This window comes from Haemaphysalis longicornis, unplaced genomic scaffold, assembly GCF_048455015.1.
Source record: "Haemaphysalis longicornis isolate Haplotype H1 unplaced genomic scaffold, Haemaphysalis longicornis Haplotype H1 scaffold_1, whole genome shotgun sequence".
Classification (NCBI taxonomy): Eukaryota; Metazoa; Arthropoda; class Arachnida; order Ixodida; family Ixodidae; genus Haemaphysalis; species Haemaphysalis longicornis.
Genome location: NW_027526203.1, coordinates 398,623,619 through 398,644,588, shown reverse-complemented (window position 1 = coordinate 398,644,588; position 20,970 = coordinate 398,623,619). Strand labels below are relative to the sequence as shown.

At 48.0% G+C, this 20,970-nt stretch overlaps 1 protein-coding gene across 1 annotated transcript in view; it reads left to right on the top strand.

Moving 5' to 3' along the window:
• The first annotated feature begins 5,527 nt into the window (after positions 1-5,527).
• LOC144155367 (uncharacterized) overlaps positions 5,528-20,970 on the top strand; it is a 32,544-nt gene continuing 17,101 nt past the window's right edge. The window contains exons 1-2 of the mRNA XM_077686738.1: positions 5,528-5,665; positions 8,653-8,804. Coding sequence (XP_077542864.1) covers positions 8,661-8,804 — 144 coding nt within the window. The 5' untranslated portion in view covers positions 5,528-5,665; positions 8,653-8,660. The remainder of the gene's footprint in view (positions 5,666-8,652; positions 8,805-20,970) is intronic.

Genomic DNA, 20,970 nt, shown 5'->3' with positions numbered 1-20,970 from the left:
GGATTCTACATGATGATATGCTCCATCCTTCAGAGTCTGTAATTGACAGTGAAGGTGTGTAATTTGGACATCTTTTACCAAAACGCTCGTGGTCTACGAACTAAGCCAACTGAATTCTTCGCTAATGTTATTTCGTCTTCGTTTCCTGTCATTGTGATTACCGAAACTTGGCTGTGCAATGAGATTCCCTCATCAGACTATTTTCCATCAAGTTACAACACCTTCCGCAGTGATCGTGACTTCAGTGCAACCAAACAAAAAGGTGGTGGCGTACTTGTGGCTGTAGATAATTCTCTGAGATGTGTACGCCGAAGTGACATTGAAACTGTTCCTGAATCAATATGGGTCGAAATTAGCCTTGATCGCTGCGAAAAATTGTTGATTGGGTCCTTCTATGTGCCGCCTAGCATTACCCCAATCTCTTTTAATGACATCATCTCTTCTATTGACAATGTCATAGCTTCTCATAGGAAGCACAGGATTGTTGTTATTGGTGATTTTAATACCCCCGGTATCGACTGGAGAACACTTAAATATTCTCATTACCATCAATACATAGAGAATAAGTGCGGCCTGCTATTAGATTTTCTTGATTTTAATTCCCTTCAACAACATAATTCTATTGCCAATCCTTGCGGTAACATATTAGACCTGTGTATTTCGAACAATCAGCCTATTGAAGTGTCACTCTCTGACATTTTTCTTGTTCGTCCCGATAAATTTCACCCACCACTTAAACTAACACTCTCTCTGTCAGGGGAAAAACAGAGCTTTCAAAATAACATCAACAAATCGCCCAGATTTGCTTTCAAAAGAGGTGACTACGTTGGCTTACACCGTGACTTATCCTCCATTGACTGGTCTCTGGTAACTGAAAAAACCAATGTTGATGACCAAGTAGATCAGCTTACGGAACTTATCTTAAGCAGTATGCGCAAATATATTCCACAATATACTCCTAAACTCCATAAATATCCCCCATGGTTCTCGTCTGAACTTATAAGTGCTCTAAAGCATAAAGATCGCGCACACAGAAAGCTTAAAAGCACTCCATCTCTCGAGCGCAAGGAAGAATTCCGATGCTTTCGAACTCTCTGTAAACGCCTATATAAACGGGATCACAGTTCATATATTGCACACTTAGAAAAAAGCGCCTCTGACAGGCCGGCTGAGTTCTGGAAGTATGTACGCAAACGGTCTAACAAAAGTGAAGAGCCTTTAATACTACTGGACTCCAATGGAGCAGAACTACAAGCCGTCGCTGACTGTTATGCCACGCAGTTCTCTTCCGTTTATAAAGCCTCTGACTCTAGCACTACTATCGAACAACATTTGGAAATCAACACACCCAATGCTCTGTCGCTAGATGAAAATCTAATCAGGGAATGCATTAAGCGCTTGAAACCATCCTTGTCATGTGGTCCAGATGGTATCCCCTCAGCCATATTAAAAGCTTATAGCAGTATATTGGTCCCAGTACTGACTAGCATATTTAATAACTTTTAATGTGAAAACTCATTGAATAATAATCAATATGGATTTGTCCCTGGCCGCTCAACCGTCACTAATCTTGCCAGTTTCATGACGCAAATATCTACACTTGTATTCCAGAGAGGACAGGTCGACACCATTTACTGTGGCCTCAGCAAAGCGTTCGATGTAGTCAGTCACTCAATCCTTATGGTTAAACTTGCTCATTTTGATGTTTACACCGCTGTTGTGAATCTATTGCATAGCTACCTTCGTGACAGATCATGTTATGTTGCCGTCAATGGCCAAACGTCCTCCTTTTACAAAGTGACCAGTGGTGTACCTCAGGGTTCAGTATTAGGCCCACTCCTCTTTTTAATGTATGTTAACGACGTTTCTTCTGCCATTCGCAATTCTTTTTTCCTTTTGTATGCCGATGATATAAACATATTTAGGGAAATTCATTCATTTAACGACTGTCGCTTGTTGCAGTCTGATTTATGTTCTTTTTCAGAATGGCGTAATAACAATAACCTTTCTCTCAATATTTCAAAGACAAAAGTCATGAGTTTCACTCGCAAATCATCTAGCGTATCTTTTTTATACTCTGTCAATTCTGTGCCTTTATGTAGGGTTTGTGAGATCAATGATCTCGGCGTTCTCTTTGATAGCACCTTGCATTTTTCAGCTCATACTAAGCGTGTTGCTATGCGGGGTCTTCGTTCTCTCGGCTGTGTTTGTATAATATCGAGAGAATTCAATTCTCCTATGCCACTTCGCAAATTGTACACCGCAATATGTCTTCCTCAACTTGAGTATGCATCTGTGATCTGGAATGGCATCTCTAATTCCTTAAGTAACGTAGTTGAGCGTGTCCAGAAAAAAATTTCTAAGTGTTTACAACCATCGCTTCGCTAAAAATGACTCTGGCTCGTGTTATAACACCGTTGAACTATTGTCACTGCCTTCACTTCGCTGCCGGCGAAATCGCGCCGATCTCTTATTTCTTTTCAAGCTCGTTCACGGTACTATATCCTGTCCTATGCTGCTCAATAGTATTAATACATCGGCCAGACTGAAACACCCTTTCGTTTGAGGTTTAACAATCACCGCTCTCATGCAAAAACCTGCCCTTCTTTGCCTCTATCAAAGCATGTTAACACTCCTGGTCATTCTTTTGAACAACCGAAGGCCACAATTCTTGAATCTAGTTTTAAAACGCATCACGATCGCGAGGTTCGTGAGTCCTACCTTATCTATAAGTTTAAATCAGCGTCGTTTGGCATAAATGAAAGTTATGGGAAATTAACGTGTCTTTCCTCCGATTAAAATTTCGGCTGCATTTCTCAGGCTAGAGTTATGCCTGTTCATTTCTTTCCCTCGATAATATGCTCCCATTAGTTGGCAAGCTCCCGTTATTGGGTATAGTTTCGTGCTAGCACGACGTTTGTTAGCACAATGGCTTCACTGAACCTAATTTGATGAACAAGTCTGGACATTGTGTTCTGGGTAGAAGGCTGCAGTACCATTTTTAGCTTTGTTATTTTCACCTTGTAATTAATTTGTGAATGCGAGCGTGTGTGATTGCTTTCGTGTCCTCTTTTTTTGTATTGTTGTTTTCTAATACTATTCGTTGCTGACCGCCTCGGCATTCCCTGAACTGGCACCATGCGCCGCCCAGATGAATACCACCTGCTGCCGCGTCATACGCTTGCACCTGCCTGTTTTCTTTCTTTTCATGACTTGTTTCACCTTGACTTTTTTTTTTTTCTTTTCATACCAATGTACACTCATTTCGAGTCGAAACTACCTGTCCTACTGCTTTTTGGCGTGACCTTTGCCTCCCCCCAACGGAAGCCACGTGTCTCATGTTTCAATGACCTTACCCGGATTCTTAGAACGGGTGTGTAAGGGCAGATCTTCATCCTTTGTGTGCAGTTGCATATCTTCTTTTCCTTGTTCCGCCTGACTAATCTTTTTGCCCATGTCAAACACGTGCATGGGCATATCTTATTTTGACCTCTCTTTCACCCCCGTTGCCACGAGGGAGGTAAAAATTACCTTGTTAATTTGTTTTCCCCGCTCTTTGTATACCAATGTACACTCATTCCTGTCGAAACTGCCTGCCCTACTGCTCTTGGGCGCGACCCTTGCCTCCCACCAACAGAAGCCACGTGTTTCTTGTTTCAAAGACTTTACCCGGATTCCTAGAACGGGTGTATATCTTCTTTGGAACGTCTCTGTTCCGCGTTACTAATCTTTTCGCCCATGTCAAACACGTGCATGGGCATATCTTGTTTTGACCCCTCTTTGACCCCCGTTGCCACGGCGGAGGAAAATTACCTTGTTATTTATTTGTTTACTTATTTTTTTTCTTTCTCTGTGTTCGGTTCTTCTCTCTCTTTTCTTTCCATGTTCGTACCGCGTGACTGTGTGTTCTTATTATCCTTTTTATAATTTATTTTCCCGCTCTCTCGTCATTCTTTTGCTACCCACCAACCATGATCCATTTGTACAAACTCTCCCTTCTCTCATCTTGCCCTCGCCCTTGCTACATTTTCTGTATATATATAGCTCTGAAACGAACTTATTTTGTACTCTGAAGAAAGGGAGTCCTCTCCCTGAAACGTCAGTAAACTTTTATTTTTAGTTTCAATGTCTTTCTCGTGTGTCTCTGTCTCTACTAACCTTATTTTTTCGCGCTCTGTGTGAGTTTTTGATTCCAGACTATATATATATATATATATATATATATATATATATATATTACGTGGCCGCTTCATGGTCACCTTGGACGAAACGTTTTTGCGGCTCTTTCATGAAAAGCATTCAGGAAAGTATTTTGACGTTCTACAAAGAATTACTGCAGGCTGCTTGGGTCATTTGTGCAACGCTTGCGATCGACTGTGACTTGATGGTGACTTCACCAACCTCAGGTATACCAGCGCGTCAACGCACTGATCCTGGCTTTCACCGAACGGTGCAAGTTTAACGACATACTCGCATACCTGCATTTGAGCGAATAACTTTGCTGGTACTTCCTTATTTCGCGCAAGAATCTTCGCAATCGACTCTCCGCGGGGGCTCAGTGACTACGGCGTTGTGCTGCCGAGCCCAAGGACGCGGGTTCGATCCCGGCCGCGGTGGCGGCTTTTCTGATGGAGGCGAAAAGCGAAAACGTGCGAAGCTCAGCGTAATAATAGAGTCGTCTTAGCGGCCAATTTCAGTATGCTTTTTTCCAAGATACCTACTCTACATTGAGAGCTACAGAGCTTTTTACACTACTACCTCTGGAGTGAGCGCGTACGATTCCATGTCGACGCGACCTGATAGACGCATCCAATTTCGGGCAGAGCCTGTCGCAATGGAGAGATTCGCTGTAAAAAAACGCAATATGCGTCGCACAAGCGACCAAAGAACCCCGTGTGTCATATGGCGTGTGCGGCTTCCCACCGAGAAAGGAATGTCGCGAACGGCAGACACGGAAAATACCCGGGAACGATCATCCCCTGCCTCTTGTTCCGACGCGTCCGGATCCATGTGGCTTGGTGTAAACAATCAGATTTTGCCCCGATTGACAAGCTCGTATACGTCCGCCCTTGTAATTATCATCCATATTCCTCGTTGTATGTAGGCATTTTTGAGGCATGGCTCTCAACCTGGACGCTCTCTGCCGAGTAACTCGGTTTGGAGGCCCATATCAAAGTGCTGCAGCAATCTGGGTCATAGCGTAGAAATATTCGCGTGACCGGGGTTGCCCCTGATACGCACGCTGTGTTGCACGCACAAGTCGCATGATGTTGTTTATTAATATTAGTTCGCCCAGTGACGCCAGGACGCAGTGACTTAAGCGCTCAATCGTGGTGTATACCTGTCTAAGTTCCAGGCATCATCCTGGTTGGCAGGGGAGTACGCGGCGACCGCTCCCACCTCGCGCGCCCACTTTGCCCACCCTCCCGTGTGCGTGCCGTCCGCGCCTCTTGTTCGATGCATATCCGTTGTCCTGGCTACTATCTCATGTGTCGAAACGCACTTGTATTCTTCGGCTATCTTCCTAGTTCTTCGATCCTGGCATTCGACTTGGAGCTCAGCGCGAGTTGATGTTGCACATGTTTTTCCCTTCGGAACTGTTTTCTGCGCTATTGAAGCGTTGGTGAACTCAGCGCTTTTTCCTCGCTCTGGGAGCAAACAGAAGGTAAGCTCTCGTTTTTCCTCGTATTTAAATTTCCCCTTCGCAGCACTTTCTGAAGCAGTTTCCCTTCTGAGGTCTACACGACTAAGTACACGCCCCCAACGAGAGTATCTGGGGTTTAGAATTGTGCCGTGTGCGCTGCAGTAGAACAAAAAAGTGGCTTTTATCTCATCCCCGTGTCCGCTTTGCCGTTCACGCAACTTATTATTAGGCAGATAAATCGGACAGTGGGCCCCTGTCTTCAGAACGTTATATATAAAAAAACTACAACTCTTAGACGTCGGGGAGACGCCCGAGCCATACTCATTCAAACATGCACAATAGCGCACAGCAGGGACATCGTGCAAAGCCATGGACGAAAAACAGGTGCCAAAGTTTCCACCTGCTCTTCGTCAGAGGTCATTGTTCTGTCCTACGATGTCATGCTTAAAATGCTATACTATCGCTGTCTAGATTTATACCCCTTCGTGCAGGTCTCCCTGCTCTCTTCATTTGCACACATCTTTCGTTTTTGCAGTGTCAAGGTTAGCTTTTCCTTGGGACGCGTCCCGTGTTCTCTAGAGGATTTTTTTCTTCATTTGGGTTACACGAATGAAGATTTGAGCGCGATGCTTTCTAATTAGGATTTGTTTTCTGAGGTTGTAAAGCAATCTGAAGCCACTGATACCTGTGATACTTGGCCGTTCCGAAGGCCTTCGAATGCATTGTGTCTTGAGTGGCGCATTGTGTATATGTAGGGCGCACTTGTGAGTATGTAATCAACTGTCAAATGAAAGCGCAGGCAGAAGTCGTACAAGTGGGGCATCGGTAAGGCCTGATGGTAGAAAGGTTGCTAATAAGTGACCACTTTTTCGCTGAGCGCAGTTTATGTCACTTCGGGCCTATCGCGGGCATTATACAACTCAATGTCCACATTTTGTAGGATTATACTTAGACAACATTGTGCACTCAAAAGTGTCCCCATACACGGACATATTTATTTATTTATTTATTTATTTATTTATTTATTTATTTATTCCGTCTCTAATAGAAATACCGTAGCCATGGTCGAGAAACACACCCAGGACATGAGCCCATGCGCAGTGCATACTCCGATTACCTCAGTACCCAATGCCGGTACGGCTTGCGACGGCATTAGCAATCGCCAAATCAGTTGTTTATAACTATGGGAGCACTGAGAATTGATACCTCGCGGCTTAGCGATAGGGAAAAAGGAACCCGAAAAGGGACGGGGACAGAAGTGAGGGGATATGAGCAGGCGGCGTATTGTAGACTTTTTTTCATGCGACCAAAAATCTCTCCCGCACACTTGTTTTCATGCCCTCTCGATGCGTGTCTAACGACGCTTTTTGCACACCTTCGACGCCATAAAAAAGAGCAACGTCAAGGAGAGCATCGCAATGGGAAGCCAAAGAGATATGCGAGCTTTGAGGCAAAGCGAACCATTCGCGTGGCGGCAGGGATGCGACACAAAAGAGGGGTTTGCCGGATGAGGGCCCTCCGCTTGCAGTATGAGAGTACTATAATTGCCATTGCAGACGCTTATTGGAGAACCATTGCCACAAACCACAAGCAAGGAATGATCGGCCCATTTCGCCATTCAACCATTAATTGTACAAGGACAAGGATATGTTATCCAATAAGCAAATTAGCATATCAGTCGTCTGTTTCAGTAGTGATTGCTGCCATCAACGCGACAATAAAAGCGAGAATAATGAAAACGCTGACAGCTATCGTTGTGCTCCGTTCGTTCCAGTTTCCTGCAATTAAGGGAAGAAAATATACGGTACCACAAAAAAAGGGCACGACCGATTATCAAGGAGACGACAACTTCGGTTTCAGAGAGAGAGAGAGAGAGAGAGAGAGAGAGAGAGAGAGAGAGAGAGAGAGAGAGAGAGAGAGAGAGAGAGAGAGAGAGAGAGAGAGAGCGTGCGTGTGTGTGTGCGTGCGTGCGCACGCACACACACGCGCGCACACGCACGCACAGGCACGCACGCAAGCGTGCAGGTGGCAGTTGATTTGCATGTACAGTGGCGTAGCCGGAAATATATTTCGGGGGGTGTTGCACGCCACCGGGGAAATAAAAAAATAAACAGAAAGAGACACTGCGCAGGACATTTAACATGCCATTTTTCTGCGTGCATAAACTTTGGCTGTGCTCTGACACCGAAAAACTCTCCCTGGCTACGCCCCTGGCACGTAGGCATGTCTTTTAACAGTGAAGCTGTTTAGCAAATCTTAATTTTTCGTGTCCGCAATTAAAAATACCAAGAAATTTCCGAGCACGCGCACCTAAGCGCGGGCCTCGCGGCGACTTCTCGGCGTCCCCTAAGCTCGATTGATAGATCGATTGTGGGGTTTAACGCGCCGACGCTACACAGGCGATGAGGCGTGCCGTAGCGGAGGGCTCCGGATTCACTCTGACCCCCTGGGGATCTTTAACGTGAGCCGAAATCTCGAACACACGGGCGTTTTTGCTTTTCACCTCCATCAGAAGAGCGGCCGCTGCGGCCGGGAATCAAACCCTCGTCCTTGGGCTCACCAGCAAAACGCCATAAGCACTGAGCCACCGCGGCGGGGCCGTCCCTTCAGTTCACACTTATAGCAACAATGATGGAGTAAAGGTCGTTGCGGCAGCGAAGAATTGTCGTGCGAGCTTCCTTAATTTTTTTTTAAATTTCTCAGAGAGCCCAATGCTGCGCTTTCGTGGGCACCGCAAAATAGGAAGCCAGGACACGCCTGTAGAGCCAGAACTGTACCAAGAGTTTGGCAATTTTTAATAAAAACGACGATGGCATGAAAAACAAAAGCAGGAAAGAAATTTCCTAAATTTAATTTTGGTGGAACGCTCCGGAAATTGAAACATTTTTTTTTATGCGGGGCGGGGGGGGGGGGGGGGCGGTGCTGTAGGTTTTGAGCACGATTCCGTCCAGTGCAACCTGTGTGCATGAAGATATGCACCACTATATTTCGCACTGCCGATTGCACAGGCCTTGGGATGTCTATGGCCCTGGCCCCCACGCCTGTGAGCATCACTGATGGACCGAGGGTTTCACAACCGCTCCCGCGGCGCGTAATCGTGCCGCGGTTCAGCAAAGACTTCGTCGCCAGCACGACCGGTCTCCTCATCGTGGGCGAAATGGTAAGTTGCGACGCTTGCGGGGCCGGGCGGGTGTAATGTTGCGTTCGATACCACTTGCTGTCCCAAGCTGAGCTAAGAAAACAACGACAACAGCAAAAAACGCGCAGTTGGGGGTTCTCGCCAAACAACCCGGATTGGGCCGGATTGACACGTTTGGAATTTGCACTGAACCTTTTCAAATTCGTTACAACTTCAGATGCAGTTATTCGTGATTCTCGTTTGCTCCCATGCTTTTTAGGGGCGAAGCTCCTTAAGGGCACGGCCCGGTCGGCGTCTCATGCCGTCGGCGTCTCATACCGTCGTCGTCTCATGCCGTCGTAGCATCATGTAGTCACGGTAATAAAACACCGGGACACTCGTGTTCCAACGCCTCGCGCTAGAAAAAATAAACTTCATTGCGATTCGTAATTAGGAGGGGGCGGTGACCGGTAGTTGCAGCTTGCCGGTGACCAAGGCGGCCCGTTCCGTCAGACTTTTCTGCATCTGTGGGTCGGAGCTACCCAGCGCCACCTCCCATTGCTCGGTGGTACGGAATAATGGGAAGGGATCTTTGTTACGTGCCCACATCCTATGAATGATGGTGTCCTTCAAGCCACATGCTGGTCAGTTGAGGGGATTGATACAGGGTGGGGTGAATGAGGTGCAGTTTGGCACGATAGGGCAAGGTGTTTGTTTGAATGAGGCGCCATAAGCGTTCTTCAGAGTGAAAGAGGGTAGGATGATACCGGCGGGAATATGCGGCGGGTGAGGCGGTAATGCGCAGTTATTTCGCGATAGCTAAGCAAGCTGTCTCGGGCTGATCGGTCTCCGTGTAAGGGGACGAGGCTTGGGCCGGCTTGGACAGTGAGTTCTCGATCTTCTTTGTTGGCTGCCTCGTTGCAGCCCAGCCCTTTATGGGCAAGAGTCCAAATCAACTCCACGGAGTCTGTAGGGGGATTTTGAACAAGAATTTGGAGCGCCTGAGGAGAGATGGTACCTCTGGCAAGGTTTTGAATGGTCGTTTTCCAATCAGAGATGATGATTGTGGAAGTTGGCCTTTGCGTTAGTGCTTGGGCGATTGCCGCTTTTTCCGCCGTTGCCGGATGGCGGGTGCGTATTGTGAGGGAGCTGAGGGGTGGGGAGTTACGGCTGAACATTGCCGCCACAGCATACGCGTCATGATGCCTGTAGTCTGCCGCGTCTACGTAAAGCGTGCTTGGCTTGATGGGGTATTTCTCAGTCAAGGCCCGTGGTCGTTGTTCCCTGCGTGTTTTGCTGTGCACTGGGTGAATGTTGCGTGGGAGAGGGCGTATGCAGGTGTCGGAGCAGGTTCCACGTCTTTCTGTTATGGTGCTGCCCGCCCGCCATGTTGCAGAGTTCGTCCCACCGTTGGTTACTGAGCACTCGGCTCTTCTATCGCTCGATTTAGTTCCGCAATCCTCTTCCTTAACCTGCTGTTGAGTCTTTCGTTTCTTACACCGTCGCAGGATGGACTGCTTCGGCTCGAGGAGGGGAGCTAGTCTGTTGTCCATTCCGTCGGCCTGTACCTCCGTTTCAATTTTCCTGGTCGCAGTCTTGACGTCGCTCACGATCTCCTACATCCATTCCGTAATATCTTCGATGTTTTGAGTATTACTAGCCACTTGGCTCCTTAATTTCCTGAACTCTTCCCAGTCAACCCAGGTGTGCCTGAGTGGGGGGGGGGGGGCGACTTGGTTCCTGGCGTGAGTACCTCGATTGCCACGATCATGTGTTCGCTGCCTAGAACGTCCCCGGTTTTTTTACAGGTGACTTCGTAGGCCACGATGTTCTTGGTAAACGCCAGATCAGGGGTTGTGTCCCTGGACACCGAGTTTCCTATTCTCGTGGGGTTGGCCGGATCCGTGATGCGGACGTACCCGATGTCCAGTGCGTCCTGTGCCAGGTTCCTGCCCTTGGCGTTGCTTCTGAAGTAGTGCAACGATTGGTCCATGGCGTTAAAATCTCCGCACACTAGCAGTTTAGCGTTGCCCGCCGCCATACTCGCTTTGTGCAGGATCGTCTTGAGTCTGCGCTGGGTTGCTGTAGATATTAAGGACAAAGCCGCTTTATTTCTTGTCTTTGCCCGCCACTATTTCAGAAAAAGCGTGCTTCATATTCGCCCTTGTAATTTGGTGCTTCACCATGTGAGTCCCTTCCTTAGAACGGTACACAGTCCTGGGCCGTCGGCCAGTCCCGATTGCACCTTGTAGCCAGGGAAGGACGGTGTTGCCGTGAGAGTTTCTTGTAGTAATATGATGTCGGGATTGTGTCCGGCATACTCGATATGTTGTTGTAAAACTACTTGCTTCCCTTGCAGGCCGCTACAGTTCCACTGCCACACCACTTTGCTCGTTACTGTTGTGGCCATGGTTGATCGGGTCTGGAATTGCCTTCCGCCGCCGCCACTCGGGGGTCCTGTTTCTGTGCAAATATCGGATGGCTCATGATCAACTGGTTGCTTCTTTCTAACGCTGTGTATGTGTTGTCGACTTCGGGGAACCTCCTTTCGATGGTGGTCTTGAGTGACGTGAACATCTTTTCGGTCTTCCTCTCGAGCCGGCCGAGTCTGGCATCGACCGCCTCTAGCTGAGCGTCGATGTTGGTGATTTCCTTGCTACCCCACTTCTCGGTAACTCTCTTCTTGTGTGCCGGTTCCCTGGGTTCCTGGGCGTTTTCCGCCTCCCGTGTCATGGGCTTGCTGGTAGTCGGTTCGAATGTTGCAGTCGCCCCAACCTCCATCGGTTGCTCCGTGGCTCCTCTGTCTCCCAGTTTCCCGCTAACTCCCCTGAAGAAGAGGGCAGACATGACCTCCGTGAGTCGCCGGATAGCTTTCTTCATTTCCTCATTCTCCTTGCGTAGGGCATCGATAACCTTCGAGCTGCTTGCTTTTCATTTGTTGCTTGTTGGTTCTGTTACTCTTGCTCTTGGTTGACTCGGCCTTGGTTCTCCTGGTCGCATCGGCCCAGCTAACGCGCTCCGTGGAGGGAGATCTTCCGTTCTTCCCGGCGCTAGCACTGCGGCTCTGACGCCGCTGCTTGCTGCCGTCTCTCGACAGCCAGCGATTTTTAGGAGATCTCGACTTGCACGCAGACAGCAAGCCGAGTACCGAGAAGTCGCATTCGATCTGCAGCTGCTGCTCCTCCGCGGCTGCTTCATGTCGCTCCCATTGTCTCTTGCGAACCACGTACGGTGTCTTGTATCTGGCCTTGCATTTCTTATCGGCAGTTAAATGGCCGCCTCCGCACAGCTCACACTTTGGCGTACATAGAAGAGTCACCTCGGGGTCGAGTTTGCCGCCCCCTCTGCATCTCCTTTCGGCGGGTTTCGGGCACACGTCCTTTCGATGTCCGACACGCCCGCACTGATAGCAGACGTCTACTTGCTTGCGGATATAAATAGCACCTCAATCGTGCCGAGCTGTATCTGACGTAGTTCGGTACCTTTGGGCTTTCGAATCGGCGTCGTCGTGTTGCCGATCCGGTTGGCCGCGAGGGCCAGCGGATTGTACTCATTGACGATGCTCGTGTAGATGTCCGGGGGGTCTCGCTTAGCGGGATCCTCCTCATGGTTCCCTTGACCTCATGTTTCTTGCCCTTGATTTCGATCTCGCTGATCCTATCGTATCGGGTGGCCCGCTGCTCCTTGGCGGTGCTGATCACCGCGATGTTCTGCTGAGCGTTGATGCACAAAATCAGCCCGAACGGCTGCGGTCACCTCCACGAGTCCAGTCTTGGCGACGTTCAGACCGCCCCGCGGTCATAACACGATCTTGATTCCGTCTTTCGGCAGTGCCGGCATGCTCGCAGCCTTTATAAAAGCCGAGGCTCTTATTTTCCTGGCATATGCAGCCGCCTTCCTGGTAGCAGCCGCAGCGTCTGTCGACGGCGTCGAGGCCTACCGGCGCCGGCTCCGCGAGAGTCATTTGTTCGCCAGCCTCCATCCAGAGTCTTGCCGAAAGGCTCCAAGGATACACTTTTACGCTGCATGCTTCTTTCCTCCTCAGGTCTCACGTTAGTACAGATGACCCGGGATTTTTATTACCCGGTGTCTGGTTCATGAAATGCCTGTAGTGGACCACGACCCTTCTCAGATTTTTTTTGTGTTTGAGTGCACGCATGCTTCCTCGGGCATTTTCGGTTCAGATGTTATAAATTAAGTTCATTAGTTACTAGTACAGGATACGAAGCCACGTGCTTGCCTCATGTTATTTGAACGGCAACAAATAGTCCATGATTTTCTTACATCACGGTAGGTATTTAGTAAATTTTTGAGTGAATTACATTTAAAAGAACTACTTACAAACAAATCCCTCGGGGCACTTAAGTCTGCTTACATTGTTGGGATGCGAAAGTAGAGCATACCTTCCCCTGGCGACACTAACCAAAGGCTTCTGTACAGCTACATCGTATGTACGTCTGTTTCATCGTTTTCCTTTCTTTGTCTTCATCGGTTACGAGACCGCAGACCATTCACAACTCCGTGCTGCGAAGCTACGCATCTTTATATGCATGTTACCTTCACGGAACCAGCATGAAATATCCGTGATGTAGCAGTAAAGTATGATGCTGATCAAGTGATGCTGTTTTAAAGGAAGGCGGAAGGTAGTGTACTGAGAACGTTACTGAGTCAACGAGAACTTGCCTGTGGGGTGGTTGGTACATGTTAATTTTGAAGACAGTGCGCTAAGTTTTCAAGCCCTTTCGGAAAACGGTGGAGAAAGGGATACAATTAAAGAACAATAAAACACACAAAAACAAAGATTGAAAAAAAGAGGGGGGGGGGCGAATACGCGTAACGAGCTCTGAGCGCGACCATGACAGTACAATGTGACTTTGACTTGCTAGGCACTGAACGTATACTTGTTTGCGTCTGTGCCCCATGAGACGGAAAACCCGGCCCTATGAGACGGAAAACCCGGCGTTTTGAGCAGGAGATGTTAGGTATGATTGCTGAAAACGCCCAAGTAGGTGTGCCGTTTGGAACAATAGTTAGCAAGAAAGGTCAGCAGACAACGTGCAAACCGACTGAATGCACTATAGTTATGATTGATAAATTCGCCACAAAGAATTCGGATGTAGTGACCCGTTTCTTTCAAAGTGATTGATCTGTCAAGTATGGCTTTCCACGTGGTGTGGAAGACCCGTTTTATTCGGTGCCTCAGCGCGAAATATGTGTTCGCGTTAGGGACACGATGGACGAGAACAGTGCGGTTAGGTTCTAGAATTCCTATGGTGTGTGCGTTGAGTGTTTCATCTTTTAAAGCGAAACTTTCATCGCCTCACTGATGGCGACCGTCAACACCTAAACGCACTGCAGGAAAACCAACCTTTTCTGACGATGATGATGATCGTGAGCGAAGTGAAAGATGGTTGAAACGCGAAGCTTTCTCTGGTCTAAAGCCAATTTCTTTAAAGTCCAAAGTCAAAGGTCAAAATCCAAATCGTTGCCCCAAAACGCACTGCAGGGAAGCCAACTTACACAATGGGCTTCCACGAAGGCACATCAAGTGCCTCAAGAAAAAAAAAACTTCTCCCGGGGTGAGAATCGAACCTGGCTCCCTCTCGTTATGAAGCTGACGTACAGTGCTCACGGATTGAAACGCGACGCTGCGAGCGCGTGGCCTGCGGTACATGCAGCGCCGCCTGTGGACGCCCTTGGAAGCTAGGTGAAGCATTGTGGTATACCACGAGGATGAGAGCGTTTTAACCGAAGGCTTGCTGCTTCCGGTTACCAATAAGCGGGGCTGTGGTTTACCGCAGCGACAGCGGTGCGCTGAGAGCCTGGGGCGCGTTTGTGCGCCGGTGGTAGCCGGCGGCGGTCCGCGCAGCCAATTTCGCGACATCGTCTGCTCGCGCGCTCTTACGCGTGCCCTTCCGATGCGACACAGACATTGTGCATGTAAGGCACGGTCACGCTTATCTGAATAAAACGAGCGTCTACACGAAGGAACAGCAACTTTATTCCATGATATAAACTAAAAAAAGAGGAGAGCCGACGAAGTACTCATGCACAGCACCACACGCGAACGTGCCTGCAAAGGCGTCTTTACTTTTTTTTTTTAGTTTACATCCTGGAATAAAGTTTGCTGTTCCTTAGTACAGAAGTTTCTTTTATTCAGATGAACGTGAATGTGCATTACATGAACATTACTGTGCCGCATTGGAAGGGCACGCGTAACAAGAGAGCGCGCACACGATGTCGCGAAATCGGCTGCGCGCCCAGCCGGGCTGATACCGTCGGCGCACAAACGCATTCCAGCGCTCCTGTATCGTTGTATGGCACCACCGTCGCTTCAGCGAACAGCGCCGCCCGTGGCGAACCGCTCGTCAGTGGAATGCCGGTGGCGGTCAGCGCAGCGTGACTGTGCATGGCTTTCTGTCGTTTTTCTGCGGTGCGGCTTGCAAAGCGTACGTAACCCCACGTGCAGTTTTCAGATCGGTAAATCTTGAGCGTGGATGTGACGTTTACGAGGCATGCCATGTGTGTGATTTACGCCCATACTCAGTATTTACAAATAGCAGACGACGCTCAATGCGCCAAGCTGGAAGTGAAAGTTCGTTGCTTCATGCAATTTTTGATGCCTGCATGCAGTTTCGCGTATCGAGGAGTATACTGCAGCTATAGTGAACTAGAATACTTGGGTATTCTAGTTCATTATAACTGCAGCTAAATGCTCCCACAAAGCCGGTGTGTGCAACCGATCTAGCATAGAGTTAATGCCGCAGCGCTGGCCTTGGGCAGTTGATGACGAAACGGCGTCGACGTCGTGCACAAGCGAAAGACAAAGTTGGGGGGTGTCTTCTAATATTTACCTCAAAACCGAAATTGTGATGGACGACGCTTCCGTAACTTCATTACCTACGGCTGAAACGTGTTTAATTTCACAGAAATGCTCTTACTACAGTCATCGGGAATCGTTGATAGAAGAAATACCGCATGATAGTAGAGCGTTATTGCTTGTCGTGGAGAAGCATTGCTTTACAAGAATTGCAATGGTTGCTGGCTAGTTGGTAAATGGTTTTTCACAAACCAATTCCTGCGTGGCTGAAGGACGCAAGACAGGAGGGTGCCCGAAACCTGTACTCATGCAGCTTTACAATTGAATGCTGCGGTCGGTTTACAAGCTGCCACCTACGCTTGAAAAATGATGCACACCTTCATCTAACGACGATGAGGGTTTATCGCAAAGCTCTATCGTATGGGTTTCCTTGTTTGCCTTCTGGATTTAAACTTTGACTAGTTGAGCGTCGAATTTGACCAGCACGCAGTTTGGTCTTTTGATCGCACCGTCTTTGACTTTGACCATTTCCCATTCGATTTCGCAGGAAGAAAGCTTTGCGTTCAACCACCATAATCATTAGACGGAGGGCTAGATGATTTTGCTGTTTAATGTTGAACTTCCATGCCCCCCTCTCCAAATCTAAACTTTGTCCAGCGTGTCGGAAACGTGTCTGTGCTGGAGGACTCGGGCTGATGCACCCATATTTGAGGCAACTAATCGCGCGTTTTTGGTGTCTTCACCAAGTATTACACGATTTTTTTGGGTACTCTGTAAAGAATACTTAAGCATTAAAAAACACCGGCTGACGTTAACACTGCCACATTTTTTAACTATCGGTGCCAGCCTTTATTCTACGCAGGTGTAAAATGGGAAGGGGAGGAGGGATGGTGGATGGTTTGTAGCTTGGGCTGCTGAGTTGGTGAATAACTTTGGCTCTTGATAAAATGAGCACCACAAATGTTGGATTTACACTTCGGCTTTCAGGCTCCCATGCTGTCACAGTGTCGCTCACCAAAACCGAAGGCACAAAGCTCGCGGTTATAGAAAGTGTAAACTACCGCAACATTTCTACGGCTACACGGTAGTCCATCTCGTATGCAGGTGCCTTTCTATTTAAAGCACACGTATCGAGGTATCCCAGCGCTAAGGCTGGCGTGGAAACCGTAGTCATTGAAACCAGTGAATATAATTTAAAGTGGTAGAAATGAATAATAATATTGCTAATAGCTTTATTCCTGCTCAGATTTCGCGGAGCCAGGCGCAGAACGCTGCAAAAAGCGCTCGCGTCAGTGTAGCCCATTCCCAACCTTACAAGCATCCAATAAGTTTGCGTAGCCGTTAGTGCATTTAAGAAGAAAATAATACTACTAATAGTAGTTTTATTCGTACTCAGAACGGGTGTAGCCAAGCGCAGATCGCTGCAAAAAGCGCTCATGCGATTGCAGCCGATACCCAACTTTAGAAGCGTCCGACAAGTTTACGTAGTCATTACTGCATCTAAGAACCCAACACATCTGTCTATACTTTGTTTCACCGCACATATACGGTCACAACGCCACCAAAACGTTCAAAGCACCGAAGCAAACACGACAAAAACAACGGGAGGCTGTGTAGTCCAATGCACCGGCTCATTCCACTGACGAGGTGAGCGCCGAGTGGTGGCGCCACCCGTCCAGCTGTCGCCGCGAGCTCGACATGTAGGTGGCGACAGCGTCGCGCTGCTAGTGTGGATGCTCCGCTGAGCGGCCCGTAAGAATACACACTGTGGGCGCGCTTCGTGCTTTTTTCCCGCAGTATGTGCGCACGAAAGGCGCAAATAAGAGTGGTATGCTGTAGTTCGGTTCCTCAACGTTCAATGTATAGCATGGAAGCGGCAGTCAGTTTTCATTACTACGCCAAAAAAAGCGACGGCTCATCGGGAATCTCAGAATTGCCGTAATTGTGACAATGAATTTGTACGCTGTGGCTCGTAGCAACCTCGATCTTTCCAGACTATGGCTTTGAGCCTTCAATAAAAGCATAAATAGAAACAAATCAGGAATCCTCGATCTCTGAAACTCAGTTTACAACGGCAATCTCAATCGCTTTCACTGGTAGCATGACGCATTCTTGCATTTGTGGGATGCCCTGAAATGGTAACACTACTTAACTGCCCCGAAATTCTTTCTAAGAGCTTACGATATTTCTTGTGTGTTCAAAAGGCAACATAAAATTACTGAATTTTGATCAGCGCAGAGATATAAATGTAACCAACGGGTCTTTTAAATTAAATTTTAGCGACTCTGAAGGAAGGTTTGATGAATAACGGTTTCAGATCACTTATTTACGGCTTTCGTCGCAAGTGAACTTGCGAATTGAATTGTCAACGCACGCAGTACAATCAACATCTCATGTTTAGCTAGGTTTTAGCAAAGTGACAAGCAGGTTTACAGTGTGCAAACCAAGCTTCTGGGATCTCACAGTGAGCACAAGTTTTCTGTTATGGCTGCTCTTTTGACCATTTGCGTTCCTTTTAAAATCTAACAGGTGCCTGCAACAGCGACATGTGTTTGCATTCTTGCGTATAAGGTCGCTTACGAACCCTAAAGATGGCAATAAATGATCGAAGTTGCGCTGTTGCAGATGTAGTAAAACATTTCCTTTTTATTTCTCGTTGCGAATCAGCGCAACGGGTTCCCGGTAACTACTTTGTTTTGCAAACTGAATATCGCCTTTGTCTTGGCATTTAATTCTTGAGGATTGGTTAAAAAATGAAATTCTGTGCATTTCCTTTTTTTTTCGGGAAGAGGGGGTCCTGGCAACGTTGCAAGAGCAGAGAGAAGAGAACGCATGTAACGCGAAAAGCCAAACTATGGTTATCAGTATTACTTACAATGGAAACTACACTAGGCGTGTGTTCTGTAGCGGTGAAAAAGCAGTACTTTAACACGTATTTTCAAAATTAATTAAGCCCCCTTTGGTCCGAGATTGTCCAGGAATTGTGGCTCGCCTTTTTAAAAAAATGTATTGAAAGCAAGCATTGTGGGAAAAAATTAAAAAAAAAATCAACGAGTCAAGGCACACACTCCTCACACATGTGGGCAACAACGTGCAGTATATTACACGTTTTCTCCTCTTTCTTTAAACTTAGGTCCACCTTAATAGGTTAAGACGTGACCATATTAGGCATTTGGTTATGCTGAGTGAGACACGTTTCTGGACAAGGTGATTCATGTCGGATTTGAAAATGATATATATGAAAATGACACACGAAATGCCACACGACAGACGCAAACTCACAACTGCTTAATTTTACCGAAAAATCCCCCCTAAATACTCTTGCGCATCCATAGAAACGTATTTTAAATAATACGTAAAATTAGCAACTCGATACAGTTGAATAAATGTTTATTCCTCCTCCTCAGTATAAACAACGACTGTCCAAAAATGGTATTTATTTTAGAAAAGGTACGGTAAGGACACGATCACACAGGCGCTTGCTGGTGTAAAATACGTGTCCGGTAATGTATGGGCGATAGTTCAGGGGTCGTGTGCAGTGTAAATGTTTTTGTTTGTTTCTTCTTTCTATAAGGACACAGCGCAGTTTTACAAGGGTGTGGAATTTGCACGCGTATGCACAGGTCTTGTCGCTTCTTACCCGTTTCGCGTACTAAACTTTTATCCTTTAAATAATCACCACGCCACCTTCAATAAGCACCCTTCGACGTTCCCGAAACGGCAGACGACTGCACTCAGCAATAGGAAAAGTGCAATGTGTGGAAGCAATGTTCACACTCAAGCAGTGACCACGGCGAAGATGTTTCGTGGAATTCAGTGAGCGCATTAACCCGCAACGGCCGTTGATTATTGCGTTTCCAGAGGAAATGCGCAAGCAGAGGTAACTATGTCATTGCTTACTGCCAAACGAGCACACATATTGGTTGTTTTGTCGTGTGCAGCACGCGTCTTGCGCCGCACGCAACGTGAAAAAGCAGACGACGCGAGAGCGCCATCCACACTAGGAGCGGTTCGTCCCGCCGCCGCCAGGGGCCGACTCTGTTCGCGCTCGGGGCGAATAAGCAGAGTTGCGCGTCCACCCGCCATCTTGAGTTCCAGGTCGTGCGGGGAAGCCACCCTTCTCGCGTGAAAAAGCTGCCGCCGGGCCGCCGTGGAGGAGTGGCGAGGAGCGGCCGGGCAAAAACTGGCGCACGATAGTCGTCTGCTTATCAGATGAGCGGTCGCCGCTGCCGCCGCTTCCACAACCGCCGATGCCCAGTTGAGTAGAACTTACTGTGCGCAGCACTGAAAGCGGGCTTTCTGTCGAACTGGAACCCGCGGCATGTGGCAATCAGACGCGCAACTCTTGCGCTACGCGATATACAGGAACTATAAGCGCTCCAGGCTCGCAGCGCCCCGCTGTCGCTGCGGGGAACCACAGTCCCACTCATGGGCAACCGGAAGAAGTAAGCTTACGGTCAACACGCTCTCATCCACAACACCTAACCTCCACGAGCGTCCACGGGCGGCGCTGCATGTACCGGCGGCCACGCGCTCACAGTGTCGCGTTTCAATCCGTGAGCACTGTACATCCGACTGGCCATTCCTACACTTTTTTTTCTTCAATGCATGAAAATTTTAGAAAACTTTAGAAGACAAGACACTTAACACACAATAGAAACACGTTTGGAACAGTTTGAATTTTGGCCTTTGACTTTGGCTCTGGTTGCATGGGAAAAAGCATCGCGTTTTAACCATCTTTCCCTTAAGAAAGCGGCTTTCATTTTTTACTATAATTTTATCTTGAGCATACTTTTATTGCCTTTAATGACGGTTTTTACCGGCCCCTATTTTATTTGACGTTTTTAGTACGAAAGTATTTTATGCCCGGGTCCACCAAGATCTCACTGACGCCTTTTCCGTCACGGAAATGACATCGCCAGAAAAGCTTCGATTGACGCGGCTGCGCCGTGATTCGAGCCACGAACTCTTTCGCCGCAACGATAGGAAACGCGATCCTAACTGCCCCATGTACAGACGCGTAAATAGGACTACGAACGCGCCTTATATCCTTCCCTTCAGGTGGTGCTGCCGTCCAGGATAGGCGAAGCGAAGTAGTGCATCATGACGCTGCTGAGCGCCGACCGTCGGCGCCTCGATGCCAGCGCCTACGTGTACGGTGACGTGCAGCGTAAGCTGAGGCGGAGCCTGTAAGGCAACGACGCCGACTAGCGAATGTCGCGGTCGTAACACGGTCCTCTGCTGCTTTCGCTGCAGCGTACCGTGAGCTCACCAAACGATTCGCTGACAACCCTTTTGGTTTCGTTCGCACGGACGGTGGTTTCAGTCGGATTTACGCAATGCTACGGCGCGTGCAATCCAGGGTCTAACGTTGATGTGTATAACGGT